This window comes from Octopus sinensis, linkage group LG2, assembly GCF_006345805.1.
Source record: "Octopus sinensis linkage group LG2, ASM634580v1, whole genome shotgun sequence".
Lineage (NCBI taxonomy): Eukaryota > Metazoa > Mollusca > Cephalopoda > Octopoda > Octopodidae > Octopus > Octopus sinensis.
The window spans coordinates 140,134,313-140,158,188 of NC_042998.1; the positions used below are offsets into that span (position 1 = coordinate 140,134,313).

Genomic DNA, 23,876 nt, shown 5'->3' on the forward strand with positions numbered 1-23,876 from the left:
ATGATTGTAAGCTTGAAGCTCTAACCACTGAGCCATGTGCCTTCACATTTAAATTTAAATTATTACATCACAATTAGCAGATCTTTACTCCAGACAACCAAATACTACCAATCGTTGGCTCAGTTGTGTGGTGTATCTAGACCAAGATTCCTGTTACTGCTTGTAGAAGGCTTTCATAATTCTAGTCCTACCATAATATTTTAAATGTCCTGTTTTCCATGCTTGCATGGGTCAGATAAATTTGTTTTGTTGATGCAGATTTTCTACAGCCAGATGCTCTTCCTGTTGATAACCTTCTGTTACCGTGTATGGTAGCATTTCCCTTTGGTTCAACACATTTTTGTGGAAAGCTAGTAATGAATGACAACACTTGCATGATGGTGAGTTATGACCACCATGTGATGTCAAAACAGAGAGACACACATTTATCATCAACATTTGATGTTCATTTTCCCTGCTGGCATGGGTTGGACAGCTTGACAAGAACTGGCAAGACCAGAGGCCACACCAGGTTCCATAGTCTGTTTTTGCTCAGTTTCTATGGCTGGATGCTCTTCCTAGCTAACACCAACCACTCCACAGAATATACTGGGTATTTTTTCTGAAGCACCAACACTCACACCAATGCTTTTTACGTGGAGCCTTGATTTTAGGGCCTCAATTCTGTTGTGGTGGGTAGTTTTTCTCAAATACAGCAATGCACTACATATTTCAGTCCTGTGTCATCTTCATAAGGTTCAGTGTTTTGTCCCATTTTTATCCCATATAAAATGGGCTAAAACCTGGACAACTGACTTGCCAAAATGTCAGCTGCAGAAACCTAAAACCACCTGTTATTATCCTTCAAGATACAGGCTATAGCCCCTACTCAAAATACCATTTCTGTTTTGTTATTGATAAGACCTTTAAGGATCGGGTCTTGAAGATAGAATAGCTTCTGAGAATGACATTCATTATATTACTCAGGTAACTTATAAGTATTTATCCACAAGGCACAGGTGTGGCTGTGTAGTAAGAAGTTTGCTTCCAAACTACATGGTTCTAGGTTCAGTTTCACTGCATGGAACCTTGGTAAAGTTTCTTCTACTATATAGCCCCACACCAAACAAAACCTTGTGAGTGGATATGGCTGGTAGAAACTGAAAGAAGCTCACTGTGTGTATTTGTGTGTGTTTGTCCCCTACCAGCACTTGATAACCAGTGTTGGTTTCTTTATATCCATGTCATTTAGCAGTTCAGCAAAAGGGCCTGACCAGGCTTAAAAATAAGTACTGGGGTCTATTTGCTTGACTAAGCCCTTAAAAGATAGTAGTACCCCAGCATGGCTGCAGTCCACTGACTGAAACAAGTAAAACATGAAAAGAAAGAAAGCTAAAGGTTATGTTCAAAGTGATAGTACGGAACTTGTATGGTGGATGTACATCAATGAAATGAATACCTAGGCTGACCTGTAGTCAATTTGGACCACATACTCTTTGTAGATGCCAAGTTCTATCTTCACATTGACTCATATAGGCAAGGAGAGAGTATTTAACTTCATACAATTCTACAATCAGTTCTCTGATGTGTCTAAGAAAAAGATGGCAGAATTCAGAAATATATCTATCTGTGCAGTGAGGAAATCAGTGTTTACTTCTTAAAACAACATCTGAGTGATGAAAATGACCAAATAACTGACTGATGAAAATAGCCAAATGCATTAGGTTTAGATTTTAAAACCAAGGTGCCGCATGAAAAGCATTTAGCATGGCACCAGTGCTACATAAAATGCACTGGTGCTGGTGCCACATAAAAAGCACCCAGTACATTCTGTAAAGTGGTTGGCATTAGGAAGGACATCCAACTGTAGAAACCAAACCAAAGCAGATTATGGAACCTGGTGTGACCCCCTGGCCTTGCCATTTCTTGTCGAGTCATCCAACCCAAACAAGAATGGAAAATGGACGTTAACAATGAAGATGATGGTTAGTACTAGGGTTTAATCTCAGATGACTCTTTTGGTATTAGTACAGATGTAAGCTGTATCAACCTGACTCCTGGTTGTTAGATTGCATCATAATTTAGTCAATATCTTATATATGGTGAGTTGGCAGAATTATTAGCATGTCGGAAGTAATGCTTAGCAGCATTCACTCCAGCTGTTCACATTGTGAATTCAAATTATGCCAAGGTCACCTTTGCTTTTCATCCTTTTGGGGATCAATAAAATAAAATACCAGCCAAGTACAACTAAGTATTGGAGTTGATATAATTGATTTGACCCCTTCCCTCAAATTTGTTAGAGATACTTTAGTATGTGATATTGTGATGTAAGGTGATGGGGAAGGGTCTCTGCTGTATTCATTGATTTAGTGAAACCAATGAATACTTAAAGCATTTCACTGCTTTTGTTCTTTGAATTTCTCTTCTGTCTAGCAAAGTATTATAGATCATATTATCCATACTGACTTTTTGGTAAAGTACTAATTTTTCGTTTCTTTATTTTTTTTTAGTCCATCTGCAGCTCAATATAACTAGGTCTCTGAGAGTTTGTAAAACTTTAACTTCCTAAAAACTCTATTACTGCTCTAATGCTTTAGAGTGTGCTTCTTTTTTGGATGTCTGAACTACTGACAATTTATATATATGTGTGTTTGTGTGTGTGATATATATATATAATATTTATATATACATATATATGTATAATATACATATATATATATATATATATGTATAATATTTATATATATATATCATATATATATATATAATTATATATACGAGCAAAACGCCCCACCCCCCGGTCCAATGGACGGTGCTGATGTACTTGCATGTACAAATGCACGTTCCCATGGCTTTATCGATCACATTTTCACCTGGAATCAATTTTTGTAATTGTTTCAAGATATATACACGCCCTGATACCATAAGCATCTACATATAAAATTTGAGCACAATCAGATGGAGGATGCTTGAGATCCTAGAAGACACACACACACAGACAGACAGAACAGATTTTATATAAGAGAATGAGCATTATACAAATACATCTGTTTTGTACACCACCTGTCTTTGTCTTTTGTTTTTTTCGTAAACTCTCCCTATATATATCATCATCATCATCATCATCGTTTAGCGTCCGTTTTCCATGCTAGCATGGGTTGGACGGTTCTACTGGGGTCTGTGAAGCCAGAAGGCTTCATCAGGCCCAGTCATATCTGGCAGTGTTTCTACGGCTGGATGCCCTTCCTAACGCCAACCACTCCGTGAGTGTAGTGGGTGCTTTTTACGTGCCACCCGCACAGGTGCCAGACAGAGCTGGCAAACGGCCATGAACGGATGGTGCTTTTTATGTGCCACCGGCACGGGGGCCAGGCGAGGCTGGCAACGGACACGAACGGATGGTGCTTTTTACGTGCCACTGGCACGAGGCCAGTCGGCAACGGTCGCGAAACGGAAGGTTCTCTTACATGCCACCGGCACTGGTAACACATCTGCAATTTCCATTGATCGATTTCGATTCTGATCCTCACTTGCCTCAACAGGTCTTCACAAGTAGAGTTTATATATATATATATATGTATATATATAATATTTATATATATAATATAAATACGTGTGTATGTTTATAATATATATATGTGTGTGTGTGTGTATTATATATATATATATATATATTATATATATATATATATATGTATTATGTATATATGTATTTGTATATATATATATATTATATATATATATATATATATATATATATATATATATATATATATATATTATATATATATACTAGCTGAAGGTGACCCGCTCTACGCGCGGGTAAGAGTGTGGTTGTTACTTTCTGTTGCTTCCTTTCAGCATGTAAAAAGCACCATCCGAACGTGGCCGATTGCAGCGCCGCCTTGACTGGCTTCTGTGCCGGTGGCACGTAAAAAGCACCAACTGATCGTGGTCGCTGCCAGCCCCCCTGGCACCTGTGCCGGCAGCACGAAAAAAGCACCCACTACGCTCACAGAGTGGTTGGTGTTAGGAAGGGCATCCACCTGTAGAAACACTGCCAGATCAGACTGGAGCCTGGTGCAGCCTCCTGGCTTCCCAGACCCCGGTCAAACTGTCCAACCCGTGCTAGCACGGAAAACGGACGTTAAACGATGATGATGATGATGATGATGATGATGATTCTCCCTCTTTGTTTCTCTCTCACTTTCCCCACTCTCTTACTCTTCCTTTCTCTTGGACTCTCCCTCGCTTTCTCTTACTCTATCTTTATCTATCTCTCTCCCATTTATAAACAACAAAAGATCTTGAGTAAGTTGAGAAATAAAATATTTAGAAAGATCAATCATAAATATCAGGCAGTAACAATGGAAAGGTCTGCTTCAAAGCAGACAGCAAAACACTAACATTTAAAAGGGACAGACAAACTTGCGAGCTGAATAAAAATAATAAAATATTGGAAACCAAAGTTTGAAGGGATAGAATCTGAGGATAGTAGAGTCACCATGGACAGTTTAACGGCTGGCGTAAAATTTTGAACTTGATGTAAAAGAAAATCCCTAAACACCAAGTTTTGAAGTGATTCTTTCTCACGTCAGTAGACTCACCATGGCAAGCATTCAAAACTTCTTCATCATGGACGGCAACACATTGACGATTAAAAGGCTGACGCAAATTTTTTAGCTTGCTGTAACAGAGAATTCCTAAACACCCGCTCCTTTAAATTTTAATCCCCTTCCAGCCCCATTTAGACCCTTTTCACATTTTGGTTACTATAACCCGATTTCATTTGGGTCCACTGGGGTCACATTTTATAAGATGAGGAATTTTGTCCTAGAGGTCACGCCTTTCATTTGAGGGAAAAAACTAGTTGTCATGCAAACTTGCGAGCACTTTTAACATAGGTCTGCATATTTTCAGCTCAACCAACCACATAATGCACACATTATATATATATATATATATATGTATATATGTGTGTGTTGGAGTCTCTCTCATACGTGAGCGTTGACGCTGAATTCGACTGGTAAGCCGGTAACCTTGTCTTTGTTGAAATAGTTGTGAGCTGCTGGAGTTATTTCTCTGACGGGTAATAGGAATTTCCATATCCTCCGAGGAAATTAACTGTTGACCCAGACAATTAGAATTAATTTTAATAAAAGCATCAATTTAAGAAAAAATAATAAAGTAGTAAAAAATGAAAATTTAGCACGAAAAATTTGCAGGGTTCTAAATAAATGTTAAAATGTAATAGATACGAAAAACCTACGTTATCACCAGAACACGAACGCTGGTTGGTGTGTTCTGTTTGTATTTGCTCCGTTGGCGCGTTGACAGGCAGACAATAGAATGCGATGGTGGTGGCGATGATAATTCTCTCTATGAATGTAGACAGATACATAAAAGAAGGCCGTTTGAGGAAGTGAAAGTAATGGGAATGTATGAAATAGAGTGAGTGAAAAAGTGCTGGGAAGAGAGGAAATAGCGAGAGTGAGTTGAGGAAGACAGATACATTAAAGAACCGGAGTGGTCTTGTCAAAGTGGGTTTTTGGCCCTAGCAACGACACCGTTTAAGATAGGGATTTCTAAGGTAGCCCACGGGCATCGTCACCTCATTTTACATGTCCCTGTAAATTTTGGAGTCAATCGGACAGGATGTAGTGGCCTTGAAAGCGATCCAAGCGGTAAAAACACATTTCAGTTTTATATATAGAGATATGTATGTATATATATATATTATATATATATATATATATATATATATATATATATATAAATTTTGGTCAAAAAATGATGTGTGCTACCCATGACCTTTTGGCATTTATTTCAAACTGGATAGATCAATGTGACTGATATTCAATCTGAACTTAAACTGGTTCATGTCAGTAGGGATGATTTAATTAAAGACTAGGAGAATTGGGAAAGCTGTTTCATATGTAGGATAACAAGAAATGGAAAGGTGAGTGCATTGAATGAACACCAATACAGAGAGAGTATTTCAGCAGAGATTGACACAGAAGAAACAGGATATGTTTGATCATGTGGTCATACTTTGTTGTGGAATATATTGTTTAGCCAATCAACCAACAAGCTTTTTTTTTATGTGTTTTAGAAGGATCATCTCTCAGCATTTGTTTTACACCTATTCCCTATCTTTAACCATCTCTTACTCTTCCTACATACTCTTGCACCATGCACTTCCTGATTTCCTGAACTCAATCACTTCTTCTCACCTTGTATTTTGAGAGTCCATCTGGACACATTGTCATCAATATTTTATCTCTTTCCAGCTCTACCCTGGCCACCCTCACCCTTCTTGTAGCTCCCCTACACTAAGAAACCTGTTCTAGACTCTTCTTCTTATACTTTAAACCTTTAGCACACTGATTTGCCCCTAGAATTGTTTCACCTGCCAATGTAATATTTTTGAGGGAGCAAAATGCATGAGCTCCTACTGTTTTAAAATTCTCATTGTATTGCATGTACAGATATATTTGTATACTAATAAAGGAATGGACGAGTAATATTTTGATGTAATGCATTATGTTCGGCTTGCATGTTTTGACATTGAAAAAATCCCACAACAAAACAAAAAGCACGAATGTGTTGACATAAACAGCATAATCTGGGCAAGGCCTGCCAGGTTGATTTCAAAGTTTGTGTACCTCATGGTGAGTAAATAAACAATGAAAATAGCATCAGAAAACAGAAGTTTGGCTTTGTTCTGAATCAAAAGTAGGCTGTTTCCAGCTTTAATTACTGGAAATAAACTTTGTAAAATGCTTATTTTAACCCCCACCCTTAAAGCAACACAAGGCACCTGAAGCTACTGAGGGCAAAAACTCATGGGCAACAAATTGCAACAACATTGTGGAGAAGGTTAACCCCTCAACCCATAGTGTAAGACCACCTTCTTCCATTGTAGCCCCATTCAGTTGAAGGGAATCTTAGTCTTGTAGGCTGCATGGCACCATGAACAAAGTATCTCATACTTGCTCTAAAATGGTTGACATTAGGAAGGGCATCCAGCTGTAGAAACCATACCAAAGCAGAGACTGGGGTATGATGCAGTCCTTAGATCCAATAGATCCTGTCAAATAATCCAAACCATCCCTGCATGGAACATGGAATTAAATGATGATGATGATGATGATACCATTCAAGAACAACAGAAAATGTATTTAGAATATAAGAAAGTTATTCTGGATAAAATCTTAGAAGATGAATATGACTGATAAAATACAAGTTAATAATAGAAACTGTTGAAACTTGCCAATGACGGTAATTAAGAGAAATAGTCATGCTTAATTTTCACCAAAAGACTAAACAAACACTTGTTGTAAGAGACAATGCTTTTATGTTTTGATCATGTTAGAAATTTGACATGAACATTGATAAGATAAGAAATATTGAATTTCTAAATCTCTCGTAGAGACATGTACGGTGGTGGGGCGATAGAATGGTTGTATACTGTCAATCTAACAAGAACGTGACAGTAGGGGGTACACCACCGTTGTATAGCCCTAGGAGGCATCGAACGCCTCCTGACAGCTTCGACACATTTTTTCCCTGTGTCCTTACAGCTACACTGTTGTATTAGGACAGTCATCCAGATGTTCCAGCCTTTCATTTTAATCTATTCCTAAACTCTACATGTATCATCATCATCATCATCATCATCATTTAACGTCTGTTTTCCATGCTAGCATGGGTTGGACGGTTTTGACTGAGGGCTGGCAACCAGATGGCTGTACCAGGCTCCAGTCTTGATCTAGCAGAGTTCCTACAGCTGGATGCCCTTCCTAATGCCAACCACTCTGAGAGTGTAGTGGGTGCTTTTTATGTGCCACCTGCATGGGGGCCAGTCAGGCGGTACTGGCAATGACCTCGCTCGAATCTTTTTACACATGCCAGATCAGAATAATTAACAACAGCTTCTGGGATGATAAGAAAATAATATAACTAAATATTTAACTGTCTCAGCATCATATCTCTATAACAATTCCATCAGTTAGGATTGATAATGTCACCATGTATTTTACAATCTAGAAAGTGCCTGTCTGAGGTACAAATCTGCTCAAGATTTTTTTTTATTTTTATAGCATACTAGCAGTGGGTCACATAGCAAATTTCCTTTTTCCTTGCCATTATTGTTGTCTAAGAGGAAACACACCAGTGCTGCTACTGCTAAGCACCAGTGCCATCACAGAACATCAAGTTGGAACAGGGACTAGTTTTCTAACAATTCCACATTTCTACATCCTGGACTTGCATATTATTACTTTATCAGCCCCTGCAAAAAAAAAAAAAAAAACTGAAAGGCAAATTTGCCTTCAGATGAGTTTGAACTCTGAAAATAAAGAACCAGAAAGAAATACTCCAATGCATTTTGTAACATACTTCAACAGTTCTCCCAATCCACCACCATGTTATCTGCTCCACAACACTAAAGATGCGGTGCCATAGCCAAAGCTTTAAACATGCAAACTATCATGCTACCACCTGACTTTAACCTCAATCTTGGATAATTTAACTCCACTAAAAGATTCTTGAAGGTTGATTAACCAGACAATAGTTTACAGAAATATGTTATAGCTGGATCCAGACTTCTGGAGTCAACAATATGATACTTTTTTTTTTTTATTAAAAAAAAATAAAAGAAATTGTTTCCGTATGGGCAGCGTTGCATAATCAATATCAACAGTCTAAATGCTGCTCCATTTGTTCGTCATCCCTTTACCTCTTGAATAGTTTTTTTGAAAGAGAAGTTAACAAGTTTCAAATATTTTGTGATATAAAATAAGAGTAGTAGTAATAATAATAATAATAATAATAATAATAATAATAATATAACAAACAGAAAAGCATTTTAGCCATAACTGTATCTGATGGTAACTTTCAAAAGAATCTCTTGCAACTTAACTGTCCTATAAATAGCTGCTGCATCTTGTTACCATAGCTACTGTGACTAAATTTGAATAGCCAAAAAATAATAATAATAATAACAATAATAAATACAAATAAAAACAAATTTTAACCATGGTTGGGGCAACAACAAAAACTAACCCGGAATCTGTAAAAGAATAAAAGAAAGAAAATTGAATAGTAACAAAGAAGAGAGATTGCAATCAAAGAATTTTACCAATTATATCCACACTGCTGGGTTGACCATCATCACATATCTTTTTCTATCTCCAATTATAGTCCCCCAGAATCAGAATCGACTGAATATATTTCTCTTGTTCTTGTCGTTTCTTTTTCCATTCTTTACTTCTTTGAAGGTTTTTTTTTTTCTTGTGATCTTCATACTATATTTTTAGAGCATTGATTGGTTCTTTCTTCATCTCTCTTGCAAAAGATTTTTATCCTCTTTCATTGTTTTCCAGCCTACCACCCTTTCTTCATCTCATATTTCATTGATAACTAAAGACAAAATCAAAGACTCAATTCTTCCTTGATTTTGAACTTCTGCCTTTGATTAAACTTCACAGGTTTTCGATTAATATGTGGTTGGCAAAGGAAAAAAAACAATAAAATAAAATAATAAAAAAATACAAAATACAAAAAAAATGCAATCAGTAAACTGATTACAACATTTCTCTCCTTTGAAAATCAAACAAACAAAACCAAAAATAATAATAATAACAATAACTTCTTTATTGTGTGTGTGGTACTTCAAAAATATACCGTACTACTTCAAAACACCCCCTCTACTACTCCAATGGCGTTTTATTATTATTGCTAAAAAAATATAAATGAAATGTAATGATGATGATGATGGTGATGATGACAGCGATGATGATCGCTGTGTGTATGTATGTGTTTGTTTGTCTCAATGTGTTTGTCTGTGTGTGTGCGCGTTGTTTGTGCGGCTTCTTTGATGTCATAAGTATCTGGCAAAATTGATTTTAATCTATCCTGTAAACTTCCTCAAGATCAACCAAGAGGTATTTTCAAATTTTTATCAAATTATCAGCAAACGTTGTTAATGTCGTCAGAATGCTGAAATCTCATCAGAGGAATTCGTTCTAAAGCCAGAGAGCCTAAATTTTTATTCCTGGCTTTTCAATAGCCAAACTTTTTTTTCTCTTTTAGATTTAGATAATAAAGCATAAAACTTAAAATAAATAACATAAAATAAAAGAAATTTTAGGGTGTAAATAATTAACAATTGTGATCTCAAACCCTTGACCACTAAAATATTTACTGGATGGTTTTCAGAGATAGTGGCGGGAAGTGGGGGTTGAATTAAGGAGTAGGGTGAGGGAAGAGGATGTATTCCTTGTTTCATTTGTTTTGTTCTTTTTAAGGGCAGGTATGGCTGTATAGTAAGAAGTTTTCACAGCCACATGATTCCAGGTTCAGTCCCACTGTGTGACACCTTGGGCAAGTGTCCTCTACTATAGTCCCATGTTGGAAAAAGCCTTGTGAGTGTATTTGATAGAAGGAAACTGAAAGAAGCCCATCATGTACATATATGTGTGTGTGTGTGTGTGTGTGTGCACATTTGTCCTCCACCACTGCTTAACTGGTGTTTTTTGTTGACATCCCACAACTTAGTGTTTCAGAAAAAAGAGACCAAGAGAATAAATAACTAGGTATAAAAAGAAATCCTGGGATTTACCTGTTTAACTAAAAATTCTCCAAGTTGGTGCCCCAGCATGGCTGCAGTCTAATGATTGAAATGAATAAAAGATAAACTATAAAAGTATACACTTGAGTGACTCCCTCATTGTCATATTAGGGACCTATAACCCAGCAAATGGGTCTTTCTGTAATTGCTCGATCTGCTAGAAATAGTCACTACATCTTTGGTTTCAGTATGTGATGCAGTGGCTAGTACAGCTTAGTGTACACCTTGTCTCAGAAAAAGAGGGGATGAGCATAGCTGGAATACCTTTTATCGTAAATCTACTTGATCATGGCTTGCCTGGCAAACAAATAATAGATGACTCTTAAACACACACATTTATATCATTATCATCACTTAACAACATCCATATTCCATGCTGACATAGGTTGGATAATTTGACAGAGTCTGACATGTTCAAGAACTGTATCATGCTCGACTGTCTGCTTTGATATGGTTTTTACTGCTGGATACCCTGCCCTTCCTTGCACCAACCAAATGTACACAAATGGAGAGAGAGAAACAAAGAAAAGAAAGAAAGGGACTGTTGCCTATAGTTACACAGAAAGTGTACAAAACATGCATAAAATGTATGATGCAGCATGGTCATGAGAGATGAGCATTTATGCTAATCTGGAGAGGCTAGCAAGAAGCTTGTCATCATCATCATCATCATCATCATCATCCTTGTTGAACATTCATTTACCATGTTGGCATGGGCTGAATGCGTCATTAGAAAGTAACAAGCCAGAGGGCTGCTCCAGGCTCTAGTCATCTGTTTTGGTATGGTTTTTATAGCTGGATGCTCTTCCTAACACCAACCACTTTACAGAGTGCACTGAGTGTTTTTTATATGGCACCAGCACCAGTGAGGTCACCAAAAAACTCACAAAACAAGACTCTTCAAATGATACAGGAGTAGTATAGAGCGGGGTAGCTTCAGGAGGTTAAAGTACAAGAGAGGAACAGGAACAAATGTCTTGCTGAAAAGGTGATACATGACTTCCCCAACTGGAAAGAGAGAAAGAGATGGTGAGGGCATACCCTCAAGGTGCAAGGTGAATATAAGAGAGAGAATAAGGATAAAGGATCAGAAAGGATAGGTCAGTAAAGTTGCAAGGGTATGGAAGAAATGTAGCAATAATTAAACACGTCAAATAAGCAAAGATATTTTTAACACACAAAGCATGGTTGATGATATTTTTGCCTGTCTGCTGTATATAATTATTGCCTCATTATATATGCCTGTTAACATAATATGCATTACACCATCAACCAGTTTATTTCAATGGATGTTCGATATTTAGCAGCATCAAAGTAAATGACAGGTATACTGAGAGAAAGCCAGGTAGTAGTCATCAGTTGATGTTTGATGGAGAAACAAACTCAAAATCAATCAAAATCCACAACGGAAAACTACTGCTGCTAACCATCATAGACTATACTTAAAGAGATTCACAGACTGTTTAGAAATCCATTTCTTTTTTAGTTACCCATCACAATATAATAACCACATCCACTCCCTTAATAGTGAGACCTTTCATAACAGAACAGTTTAATGCTGGCCCACAAACACTGTTGTGTGGGGAAGGGTGCATGGATACAAGGGGGTGGTGGAAACTATTGTTGCATTTCTCCAGGGTTTTCTTCTGGTTGCCTTCTTCATCACTAACATATAAACCCTCACCTTCATACAACTGTTGCTAAGTGATGTGGTTAGCAGCAACATCTTCCACATAGTTGTTTTACCAGCTATGTCTTACTATAGGCGAGCCGGCAGAATCATTAATACACTGGGGAAAATGCTTAGTGGCATTTCATCCATCTTTACAGTCTGAATTCAAACTCCACCCAGGTCAACTTTGCCTTCCATCCTTTTTGGGGTCTATAAAATAAGTACTAGTTGAGCGCCGGGGGGGGAGGGGAGAATAATCTTATCCCCCACTCTCCAAAATTGCTGACCTTGTGCCCAAATTTGAAACCATTATATAGTATCTTTGTGGAGGCGCGTGGCTTAGTGGTTAGAGTGTCAGCATCAAGATCGTAAGATTGTGGTTTCGATTCCTGGACCAGGCAATGCTAGGCTTTAAAAGGGCGCATTTATTATTTATTACATAGTATCTTTACCAACAATCTGAACTCCAACGATGCAGTAGCTGGCCATGTACCACTTTGCAAGGCACCCATCACAGAGAAATCTTTATTATGTACTACAACCACTGCAATTGGTAGTGAGTAATCATTGCATCACTACTTTTGCAGTTGATATTTACAGATATCACAGTGCAAGGTACACGACCCAGGATGTGTTTATGGTAGCATGACCAGGATGTGTTTGTGGTGCCACAACCCAAGATGTGTTTGTGGTAGAAATCCTGGTAATAACTCAAGCTTCACAAGTCATGGGGAAAAAATCTTGATACTGACCACTTGGGGTCTGTATCAACTTTTGGGGAGGAATGAAGGCTCTTGTTCTGAAAAAAAAAAAAAAGAACTCTGCACCAAAATCGCCCAAAGGCAGTTGATGTTTGATTAGTACAACTCTGAATGTCATTATCAATGCTACCCAGTTTTAAAAGGTGCCATCTCTAGCAACTGTTCATCATAAACAGCAAAAGGCAGATGGAGTTGGTGGAACAGTAGAACTCCATGGACAGACCACCGTCTGTCCTAGTAGTGTTGACAATCAGCCTCTGCCTGCTATGTGCTCTCACCACCACAGCAACAAGGACAGTCTGAAGATCCTCCTGAGTGATAAGAATACAGTCATTTGCATACTGCAGCTTCAGGACTTGCTTTTAGCAGAGTTTAGTGGTTGCATGGAACCTTCTTGTGTTAGCAAGGTTGGCGTTTAGTCTAAAGTCCATTGTTACACTGCTTCTAAGAAGCCTGGTGATGCACAGGAGGAATATGTTAAAGAGACCTGGTGCTAGCACACACTGCCTCACCCCTTGTGTATTCAAGGAAGGGCTTGGACTGCTATCTTTCTATGGTCACCCAAGGAGTTATCCCATTGTGGAACTGACTGAGGATCATCATTATTTAACATGTCTTCCATGCTAGCATGGGTTAACATATTATTTAATACAGGAAAACTGGAGAGAACATCCTGTAAAAGCTTTTCTTTCCTTTTTGCTTTTTTTGCAGCAGTTTACAGAGGCTATAAACAAGTTCCAATGTTGTTCCACTTCCCATCCTTCAACACTGTTTCTGAAGTTGCCAGGCTGTGACCATGGCAGTCATGCTTCTATTCTCTCTCTAAATCCACACTGTGATTCAGGCAACATTGCCTCAAGAAGGCTGATAATGAGTCTCTGAAGCAACACCTTAGCCAGGACATTACTAATAACAAAAAAAGTGGACATGCTTCTACTATTATCACAGATGATCTCATTGTTTATAATAGCTTTACCAACCTTCTCTTTCATCATATATTTGTTTTACCAACATCTGTCTTGATACAATGTCTTGACTAATATATATCAGTAGATAGCAACTTTCCTAGTCATCTGTCTATTAAAAGTAGCTTTATCATCAGTCGGTGTCATTGTATAGTAACCAATAATCTCTACAATTACATAGAAGTTTTACCAACAATTTATTTCATTACAAAGTAGCTTTACCAACAATCTGTGCCATTGAACAGTAGCTTTATCAATAATTTGGACCATTAAATAGCAGCTTTGCCAACGATATGCATCATTACGTAGAAGCTTTATTGACAATCTGTCATTATATAGCAGTTTGGATTGACAGAATCATTTCAGCATCAGATAAAATGCTTTGCATTATTTCTTCTAACTCTTTATATTCTGATTTCAAGTCTCACCAAGGAATTTCATCCTTCTCATGACAATAAAATAAAGTACTGGTTGAAGTACTGGGGTTAATGTAATTAACAAATCCCATTCCCACATATTTCAAATTGTGTTCATATATTAGAAACAATTAAATACTAGCTTTACCAACTACCTCTACCATTTGCTAGTATTTTTACATTGGTGGGTGATATACTGGTGCTCACAAATGAACACACACACACTCTCTCTCCCCACAGTAGCTAAGCAAGTATATTGTCAGTCCTAAGAGATTTGTTTGTAAGAGAACAGGCAATCTGGAACACCTCACACCCCTGATATTTATGTTACAGTACATTGCCATAGCACTTGATTTCAGCTGCTGTGTATACCTGATGTCTAGCTCCTCTTCAAGTTACTGGATATTATTCCCTTCATTCCTCTTTCGTCCAGTCTTTCCAAGCTTGTCTCTTGGGCTTTTATAACTAAATGCTGTACCATTCAACAACTGCCTTGACTCCTATTTAGCTAGTACCATGCTTTAAAACAGATATGATCAGTACTTCACAACATGCTGTCTTGTAGAAACCCCTGGTTTTCCTACGTTATAGGTCTCTGTCTCCTTCTCCTCCTCAATATGTATGTTCCCTACAATTCTCTGAGCCTATATGTAGCAAAGAGATCTTTCAGTTTCCTTATCCTCTTTCTCCACATTTTTTTTTGTCCGTTTGAATCTATATAGTTCTGAACCTGAAGTCACTCGTCATTCTTCATCAGAGAAAAATTTAGTATTCACAGACCATTTGTCTACCCAATTTCCTGGAGGGCATTAAGCCTGAGAGTGTAATGCAAATAAGTATTTTGTACATGTCGTAGAGTTTATTATTTATTCATATAACTGAACACTACAATTATTTCAAGAGTTCTATTAGCTATTTTGGTTACACAGCCTATAATTTCAAGAAGACATCTAGTCATGCAATCACTTCAATATCTGATGCACGCACACCATGCACCTTTACAGGAAGTGTTGATCTGATATGAGGGAGTGAGCTTAAAGTACAACACAAACATTTGATTACTATAAATAAATCATCTGTGTAGGTTATTCAGGTGGTATCAAATAGTTCCCAGTCTAGTTCTGTAGTACACCAACAGAGGGCAGCACACAGTTGTGTGCATAGTAAGAGCTAGCAGTGGCCTTCATGAGGCAGCATGCCAAGAGACATTCCTGTGTCTACTTCGTTGTGAAATTTGTGTTTTTGTGTGATCATGTGTATGTGTGAAATTTTGCTTTAAACTTGGGAAGTCTGCTACAGAGACATTGAGCATGCTTCAGCAAGTTTACAGTGATATGGCAATGGGTTTTATGCAATGTTTCAAGTGGCACAGGTGCTTCAAAAGCAGATTGTCCCTGAAAGACCTGTCATGTGTGTCACCCCTGGAAATGTGGTATTGTGCATTGAGAATTGAGGCATCCTCCAGGGCCACACTGTCAATCAAGAGTTCTACTGAAATGTTTTGAAGCATTTGCGGGAGGACATTCAGCAAAAGCAACTGGATCTGTGAAGCACGAAGAATTGGATTCTTCACTGAGCTCTCCTCACTCATGAGTTTCTTGCCAAAAACAACATAGTATTGCTTCCACACCCACCCTATTCACCAGATTTAGTCCCTGCAGACTTCTATCTCTTCCCCAAGGTGAAAATGCAGCTCAGAAGTCACTATCTTAATACCATTGTCAAAATCCAGAGCGAATCATGGAAGGTCCTCAACTTGGTTATGGAAAACGACTTCTTGACCGGATTCCCAAAGTGGCAGGAATGCTGGGACTAGTGTATCGCTGTGCAAGATAACTATTTTGAAGGAAATGATATTTAGGTAAATAAGTTATTTTTCATTAAACATAACTAGTTCAAGGACATTTTGATACCACTTCATAGTTGACTGGAGCAAGCTCAGTTGATAACAACTCTTAGAACTCTTGGCTAGACCACATACATGTTTTAAGAATTCTGTATGTAGAATTTGTTATCATGCCTACACTTGAACACCAATTCTCACATTCACTCAAGATCTTGTCATTCAGAATTCATTTAAAGTATTTTTCAGTTAAACATTACATTTTTTTCTTATAAAAACAGTGTTTTGTATTTCACTTTTGATTAATGATCAGTTTATGAATATGCTACTGATCACAATGTTATTTGAAGTACCCAACAGTTGTTCAGATAACTCATCGATTTGGTTCTGAATCAGAAGATATCTTACTTTGAAGGTATTGTCTCAAAGCCTAATGTAACTAACTGTCACTGGTCATCTAATTCATTGCTGAAATATTTCCCAATGAGTGAGCAGCTATACCACTACTTAGAAGATACAGATATGTTTTGGACATAACATAAAGAATATAACTGTATAATATACATCAACACATAATTGGAAAAACAAATAGCTCTAGAGAGCCTTCTAAGCATTAGGTGGAATTTATTTCACATGCACTTCTGCTACTAATCAATATAGTGTATCTGCCACACCTGATGCCTACCTGCCTGTAATCCCACTGCACCTCTCATGCATCCTTACATTGGTTTACATTGGTTACACTATATAGAGTAGGTAATTCTTACCTATTCCTTTTCTGCATATTGGGCATGGTGATTTTCCTAACAAGTAGGGTCCTATTTTCTTTCCTGCTAATTAAACTTTGGTCTTTGCTAGGTTTTCTTTAAAGCCTCTCAATTCTATGCTTTTGCATCCAAATCTAGAATTTCCTCTTTAAATTTTCAACTAATTCAGGTATTAGAACTACGTCATCAAAGAGGAGTGGTGTTGAAAACTGAGCCCAGAGATAAGCCAAATTTCAAGGTAAATTCCTCCCTGAACTCATTAACTCACAACTTGCTAATGACACCTCTATACATGCGGAGTTCTCACACAAACCATTTATCTGACCCTAGTTTTCTTAGTGACATGGAACTCTCTCAAGCATCATTTCCAGGTCAACAAGAGCTAGGTGGAGTAGCTTATTCCTAGCTAAATATTTCTTGTGTAGTTGTTTTACTAGGAAGACTGGATTGGTGGTTCTCCATCCTCTTGCTTAAACCCAAACTGCTAATCTAGCCTAATCCTCTTATTAAGCATTCTGCTGTAATTCTTACAGTGACTTTCAGATATGGCTGTGTGGTAAGATGTTTGCTTCTCAACCATGTGGTTTCAGATTCAGTACCGGTGTGTGACACTTTGGACAAGTGTCTTCTACTGTAGCCTTGGACCAACGAAAGCCTTGAATAGATTTGGTTTATGGAAACTGAGAGAAGTCCAGTGTGGGTGTGTGTGTGTGTTTATGTCTTCTTTTTTCTTGACATTGTATGGTAGTTGTTATCACACAAGCAATGTTGTTTGTTTCCAATTTTCCACAAGAACATGCCTGACCAAAGGGAAATATTACCTTATTTGGATGCAGATGAGGGTCGGCAACAGGAAGTGCATCAGGTTGTAGAAAATCTGTTTGCAAAAGACTTCCTCCTCACCCTTGCAAACATGGAAAAGAGGATGTTAAAATGATGATGAAGATGACCTGTCAAGTTGATGCCTCTCTAAATCACCACCATTGCCTTTGTAGCCAAGTTGATGATGATACTACCAATCCAGTCACAGGGTGAGCAATGAGTGAGCAGCTATACCACTGCTTAGAAGATGCAGATATGTTTTGGACACAACACAAAGAATATTACTGTATAATATACATCAACACATAAATGGAAATACAAATAGCTCTAGAGAGCCTTCTAAGTATTAGGTGGAATTTATTTCACATGTACTCCTGCTACTAATCAACATAGTGTATCTGCCACACCTGATGCCTACCTGCTTGTGATCCCACTGCACCTCTCATGCATCCTTAGTTTACATTGGTTATACTGTATAGAGTAGGTAATTCTTACCTACTCCTTTTCTGTATATTGGGTATGGCCAATTTTCCAAATAGTTACACCTTTGTTTTATTACACTGCACTATGTCTATATCTGAAACATATAATTCTTGCTATCTCAATTCATTTATTTAAAAATAGGTACCATGGTTTAAAAAATGCTCAGTTCCTTCATTCACTACAGCTCTGAATAATTAGCAAGGTGCAGATATGGCTGTAAGGTTAAGAAGCTTGCTTCCCAACCATGTGGTTTTGGGTTCAGTCCCACTGCATGACACATTGGGCAAGTGTGTTTGAGTGTAGCCCCCAAACCTACCAACACCTTGTGAGTGAATTTGGTAGGTGGAAACTGTGTGGTAGCCTGCCATGTGTGTAAAGGGCCTTAGATTTAATTTAGCAAAGACCAAAGCCTTGATAAATAGGAAAACAGACAAATCACAGATATCTTCAGGGAGATGGCCCTACTCAATTGGTAGAAGTGTAAGGAGAATCTCCATATGGTATACTCAGTGCAAGCTATGGACCCATAAGAGGTGCAGTAGTATCACGGGAAGACTAGCAGAGAAAGTAGTTTTTATATGTGGCAGATGTACAGGTACATTAAATACCAGGTTTGAACAAAAAATAGACTCCCTTCAGAGTAAAAGGCAGATTGTACGATGCCTGTGTATGAACAGCTATACTACATGGCAGTGAAACATGGGCTATAACAGCTGAGGATATGCAAAGGCTTGAAAGAAATGAAGCCAGTATGCTCTGTTAGATGGGTAATGTCAGTGTGCACATATGACAGAGTGTAAGTAATTTCAGAGAAAAACTAGGTGTACGAGGCATCAGATGTAGTGTGCAAGAGAGAAGATTGTGCTGGCATGGTATGCATATGAATGATAACAGTTGCATTAAGGGAACATGTGGGAGGGGTAGACCCAGAAAGACATTGGGACTCACAGAGGAGATGACAGGAGGCCGAGATTCCTGGTGGTTTGCTGTGCTTGAAAAGACACGTCAAGCTAAATAGAAGCCTGGTTGTCCTTGCATACAGGCTTGTCCCCTACATCCCTCTCTAGCTGAGTGTTCCCAATGCTGAGGGCTCATAGGTGCTGGTCCCATGTAAAAAGCACCTGTACCAGTGCAACGTAAATGCATCTATGCTGGTGGTGTGTAAAAGCACCCAGTACACTCTCAAGTGATTGGTGTTAGGAAGAGCATCCTGTTGTAGAAGCCATGCCAAAACAGACATGGAACCTGGCCAGCTCTGGTCAAACCATCCAACCCATACCAGCATGGAAAAATAATGATAAATGATGATGGCCATATATATCTCAAAATGCTGAACCTTACATAGGAAATACAGAGGACTGAGATATGTGGAGCACTACTGTACTCAAGAAGACCTGACCACCACAACAGAATTGTGATCCTAAAACCAAGGTGTCACATAAAAAGCATTGGTGTGGGTGCTGGTGCCATGTGAAAAGCACCAGCATCCACTCTGTAAGGTGGTTGGCATTAGGAAGGACATCCAGCTATAGAAACCAAACCAAAACACACTATAGAACCTAGTGTAGCCCCTGGTCTTGCCAGTTCCTGTCAAGCCATCCTAACCATTAAATGTTGATGATGATAGATTTATAGATGTATGTATATCTGTATATATATCTGAACCCTAATTGTGTTTATCGGTATCACTACCTCCATATCAGATCACCTTTGTTTCTCTTATAGCCACTCTTGATGCCATAGACCTATTCCAAGATGAAGAATTCAGTGTTCAAATTTAAGTTCATTTGAGCACTACCACCTGTTTTCTATACGGAGCATATTTAGCTCTCACCTTTTTATGTGTTTGTGTGTGTGTGTGTGTGTGTGTGTGTGTGTGTGTGTACATGTCTATGTGTGTCTTTATGTCTGTGTTTTTTTTTCCACCACCACTTGACAACCAATGCTGGTTTGTTTATGTCCGTGTAACCTAATGGTTTGGCAAAAAAAATAAATAATAATAAATAAGAGATCGAACAAGTACCAGACATATACTTGCTAAACAAAATAAGAACAGGGATTGACTTGTTTGACTAAAATCCTTCAAGGTGGTGCCCCAGCATGGCCACAGTCTAATGACAGAAACAAAGTCAAAGATAAATGTTTCATTAGTTTGCATTACTTAGTACAAATCCTACAACTTAGAGAGGGATGGGCTCTGTTAGGTTGATTTGCATAGACATATATATGATGTAAAAAGTCAAACGACTCCTCTATGTTTTACATGGCTGTGTGTGTGTTTGTGTGTGTGTGTGTGTGTACATGTCTATGTGTGTCTTTATGTCTGTGTTTTTTTTTCCACCACCACTTGACAACCAATGCTGGTTTGTTTATGTCCGTGTAACCTAATGGTTTGGCAAAAAAAATAAATAATAATAAATAAGAGATCGAACAAGTACCAGACATATACTTGCTAAACAAAATAAGAACAGGGATTGACTTGTTTGACTAAAATCCTTCAAGGTGGTGCCCCAGCATGGCCACAGTCTAATGACAGAAACAAAGTCAAAGATAAATGTTTCATTAGTTTGCATTACTTAGTACAAATCCTACAACTTAGAGAGGGATGGGCTCTGTTAGGTTGATTTGCATAGACATATATATGATGTAAAAAGTCAAACGACTCCTCTATGTTTTACATGGCTGTGTGTGTGTATGTGTGTGTTTTTGTGTCTGCTGCTTCTTGTATATGCAACTAGTTTTTCTGTTTCCTTTTTTTTTTTATTAAAATGAACCTAATAAATTCAATACTAAGTGTGTATATGTATCAATACATATAACTTTAACATTTTTTTTTTCTGTTTTTTCATCAATTCTCATTTTCACATATATAACTACAAGACATTTTAATGTTTATAAAGTAGCTTGAATATAAAAAGAAATTGTCAATTGAAAACATGAAAAAATATCAACAGTTTTCTAATAAATAAACAAACATGAAACGATCTCATTTAGAACCATTATATATTTGTACCAATAACATGTTGAAAGCCATCATCTCTTGTTTGTTATTTGGTTTGTTTGTTGTTTTTTTTATATATTTTATCATTAATACTATGTTATGTACCAGGTAGCTTTATCACTCAACACCAAGTATTAAAATTATTTTGAAAAGTGTTAGTTTTTTTTTGTTTTATTATTATTATTATTATTATTATATTATTATTATTATTATTATTACTATTATTATTATTGCTGTTGTTGTTTTTATTGTTTTTGTTATTTTTTTTATGAATAATTCTTTAACTTAAAAAGGCTTTTCTGCAGTGGAGGAATGTAGAGAAAAGCTAATGGGTTTTTATCTGATTAGTAGAGTGTACAGTAGTTTTGTAAACTTGTACCATATTATATGCTAATTGCATAATCATCATGAATATTGATTGCCTCTTGCACAGCACCACCGTTTTATGCTACCAGAACGATAGTTTGACAATAGTCAATTGACTTTGCTAAATTCTTTAGCAATTCTTCTTAAAAGCAATGGGTGATGGGTAAAGTATGAGTTCATTGAGGTTGGGATGTAGAGGGTTTGTAGGACAGTCCCTCTACTAAGCTTACAACATGCTTGGCATTATAGGTTGCCTGTGGAAGCAGCAAAAGCTGCTTCAAAGTAGTTATGAATCAGGTGGTGCAAAGGTCCTGGAAAGAGCAGTGCTACAAGACTTAGAGCTAATTGGACACAAGCTAGGGTTTGAACAAACCCTGATTGGGTCACTTGGGAGAAGGGGTCCTTTCAACATAAGAAACACATAATGATCCTAGAAAACATCACTGATTATGCATCCAGATGGTTGGGAAAATGTTATCAACCTTGATAGGAAATTCGGTGTTGCAGAGAGTCTAACCTGGTTTTCTTTTTTTATTCTACATGCTATCTACAGCCTCCTCCTCATTGATAATTGCCATGTTTGGGTGGTGGATTAGCACAAAGGGTAGAACATCAGATGAAATGTCTCATGATGTCTGTTCAAATCCAGTTGAGGTTAACTTAACTTTTCATCCAGGGTTGATGGTGATAAAATAAAGTACCAGCCATGTATTGGGGGTTGATTTGAATTTGAGTTAACTCACTTCTTAATTTCTGGCCTTGTGTCTGTGTTAGAAACGATGGATTGGCAGAATCATAAGGGGCATTGGACAAAATGCCTGGCACTATTTTTAGTTATGGTGACTTAAGTTCTGAGTTCAAATCCTGTCGAAGTCAATAAAATAAAGTACCAGCCAAGCAAATGGGGGAAGCAATGACAAAATCAACTAAACTACTCCCACCACTTAAAAATTGCTGACCTTGTGCCTAAATTAGAAATGATTATTCAGTTCTTACATGGTCAAAGGTCTCAAATATGGCACAATAATTGGTTATATAGATTTCCCATCCAGTACTTGAGTGATAATCAGTACCAGTCAAATACTAAGGTCAGAACACAAGACTGTTCCCTTCTTTTAACTTTGAGGCCTGGGGCCCTATGTTAGGCATCAGTATTATTCCAACAAATACACTCAGAGAGCGCAAACCTCCACCAAGGTAACACCAATGTCCTCTCAACGATTAGCCGGAGATGATTTTTAAAATGAGAATATCTGAAATAAACTCAAATGCTCTCACAAACAAGAATACTAAAAATGAACCTGACTGTTCTCAAAAATTAAATTTAAAAGAATGGAAAAATAATCCAGAATCCTTGTCTGGTACACACATACACAAAAAAAATAGGCTTCTTTTAGTTTTTGTCTTCCAAATCCACTCTCTAAGTTTGGTGTTGGCCTGGGGCTCATTAACAGCATTGATCCCATGGAAATTAATCTGGTAATTTGCATTGTTATCTATGTATTATGAACATTTAATACTGTATTGGGACAGAATATGTCAAAACGTGACTAAATAACTTCCACCAACAATTTTCTTCTTTCTTTTTCAGGAATTGGAAGAAACGATTCGATCACTGAAAATACAAGTGTCAGCTCTCCAAAAACGGGTTACTTTATTACAAAACGACCGTCGAGAAACAATTAAGGGATTCTATAGTCCAAGTTACTCTTATCCAGAACCAACATACAAACCAATAGCTTCACCTTAATTTTGACTCAACACTTGCAGAAACAAAACGCATTTTCAACATTTCTTCCATATATATAAATAAAAACAGAAAAAAAAAATGGAACAAAATGTTTGATTTCTGTTTATTTATTGGTGGGAAGATTTTATTCTGTTTCTTTTTCATAAACGCTACCCTTTATCATCATCATCATCATTGCTGCCACTACCATCACCATCATAATCATCATCATCATCAGCATGCTGGGCAAAATGCTTAGCAGCATTATGTTTGTCTTTACATTTTGAGTTCAAATGCCACCAGGGTTGACTTTGCCTTTCATCCTTTCAGGGGGTCAATAAAATAAGTACCAGTTAAATACTGGGGTTAATGTAATCAAAATTGCTGGTTCTTGCCAAACTGTCCAACTAATGCCAGCTTAGAAGACAGATATTAA

General features: G+C 37.5%; 1 protein-coding gene across 1 annotated transcript in view; it reads left to right on the forward strand.

Annotated features, from left to right (window-relative positions):
• The window catches only part of LOC115226062 (centrosomal protein of 112 kDa-like), a 148,484-nt gene extending 124,934 nt beyond the window's left edge, over positions 1-23,550 (forward strand). Inside the window, exons 19-20 of the mRNA XM_036499862.1 lie at positions 17,209-17,277; positions 23,303-23,550. Coding sequence (XP_036355755.1) covers positions 17,209-17,277; positions 23,303-23,461 — 228 coding nt within the window. The 3' untranslated portion in view covers positions 23,462-23,550. The remainder of the gene's footprint in view (positions 1-17,208; positions 17,278-23,302) is intronic.
• The last annotated feature ends 326 nt before the right edge of the window (positions 23,551-23,876 follow it).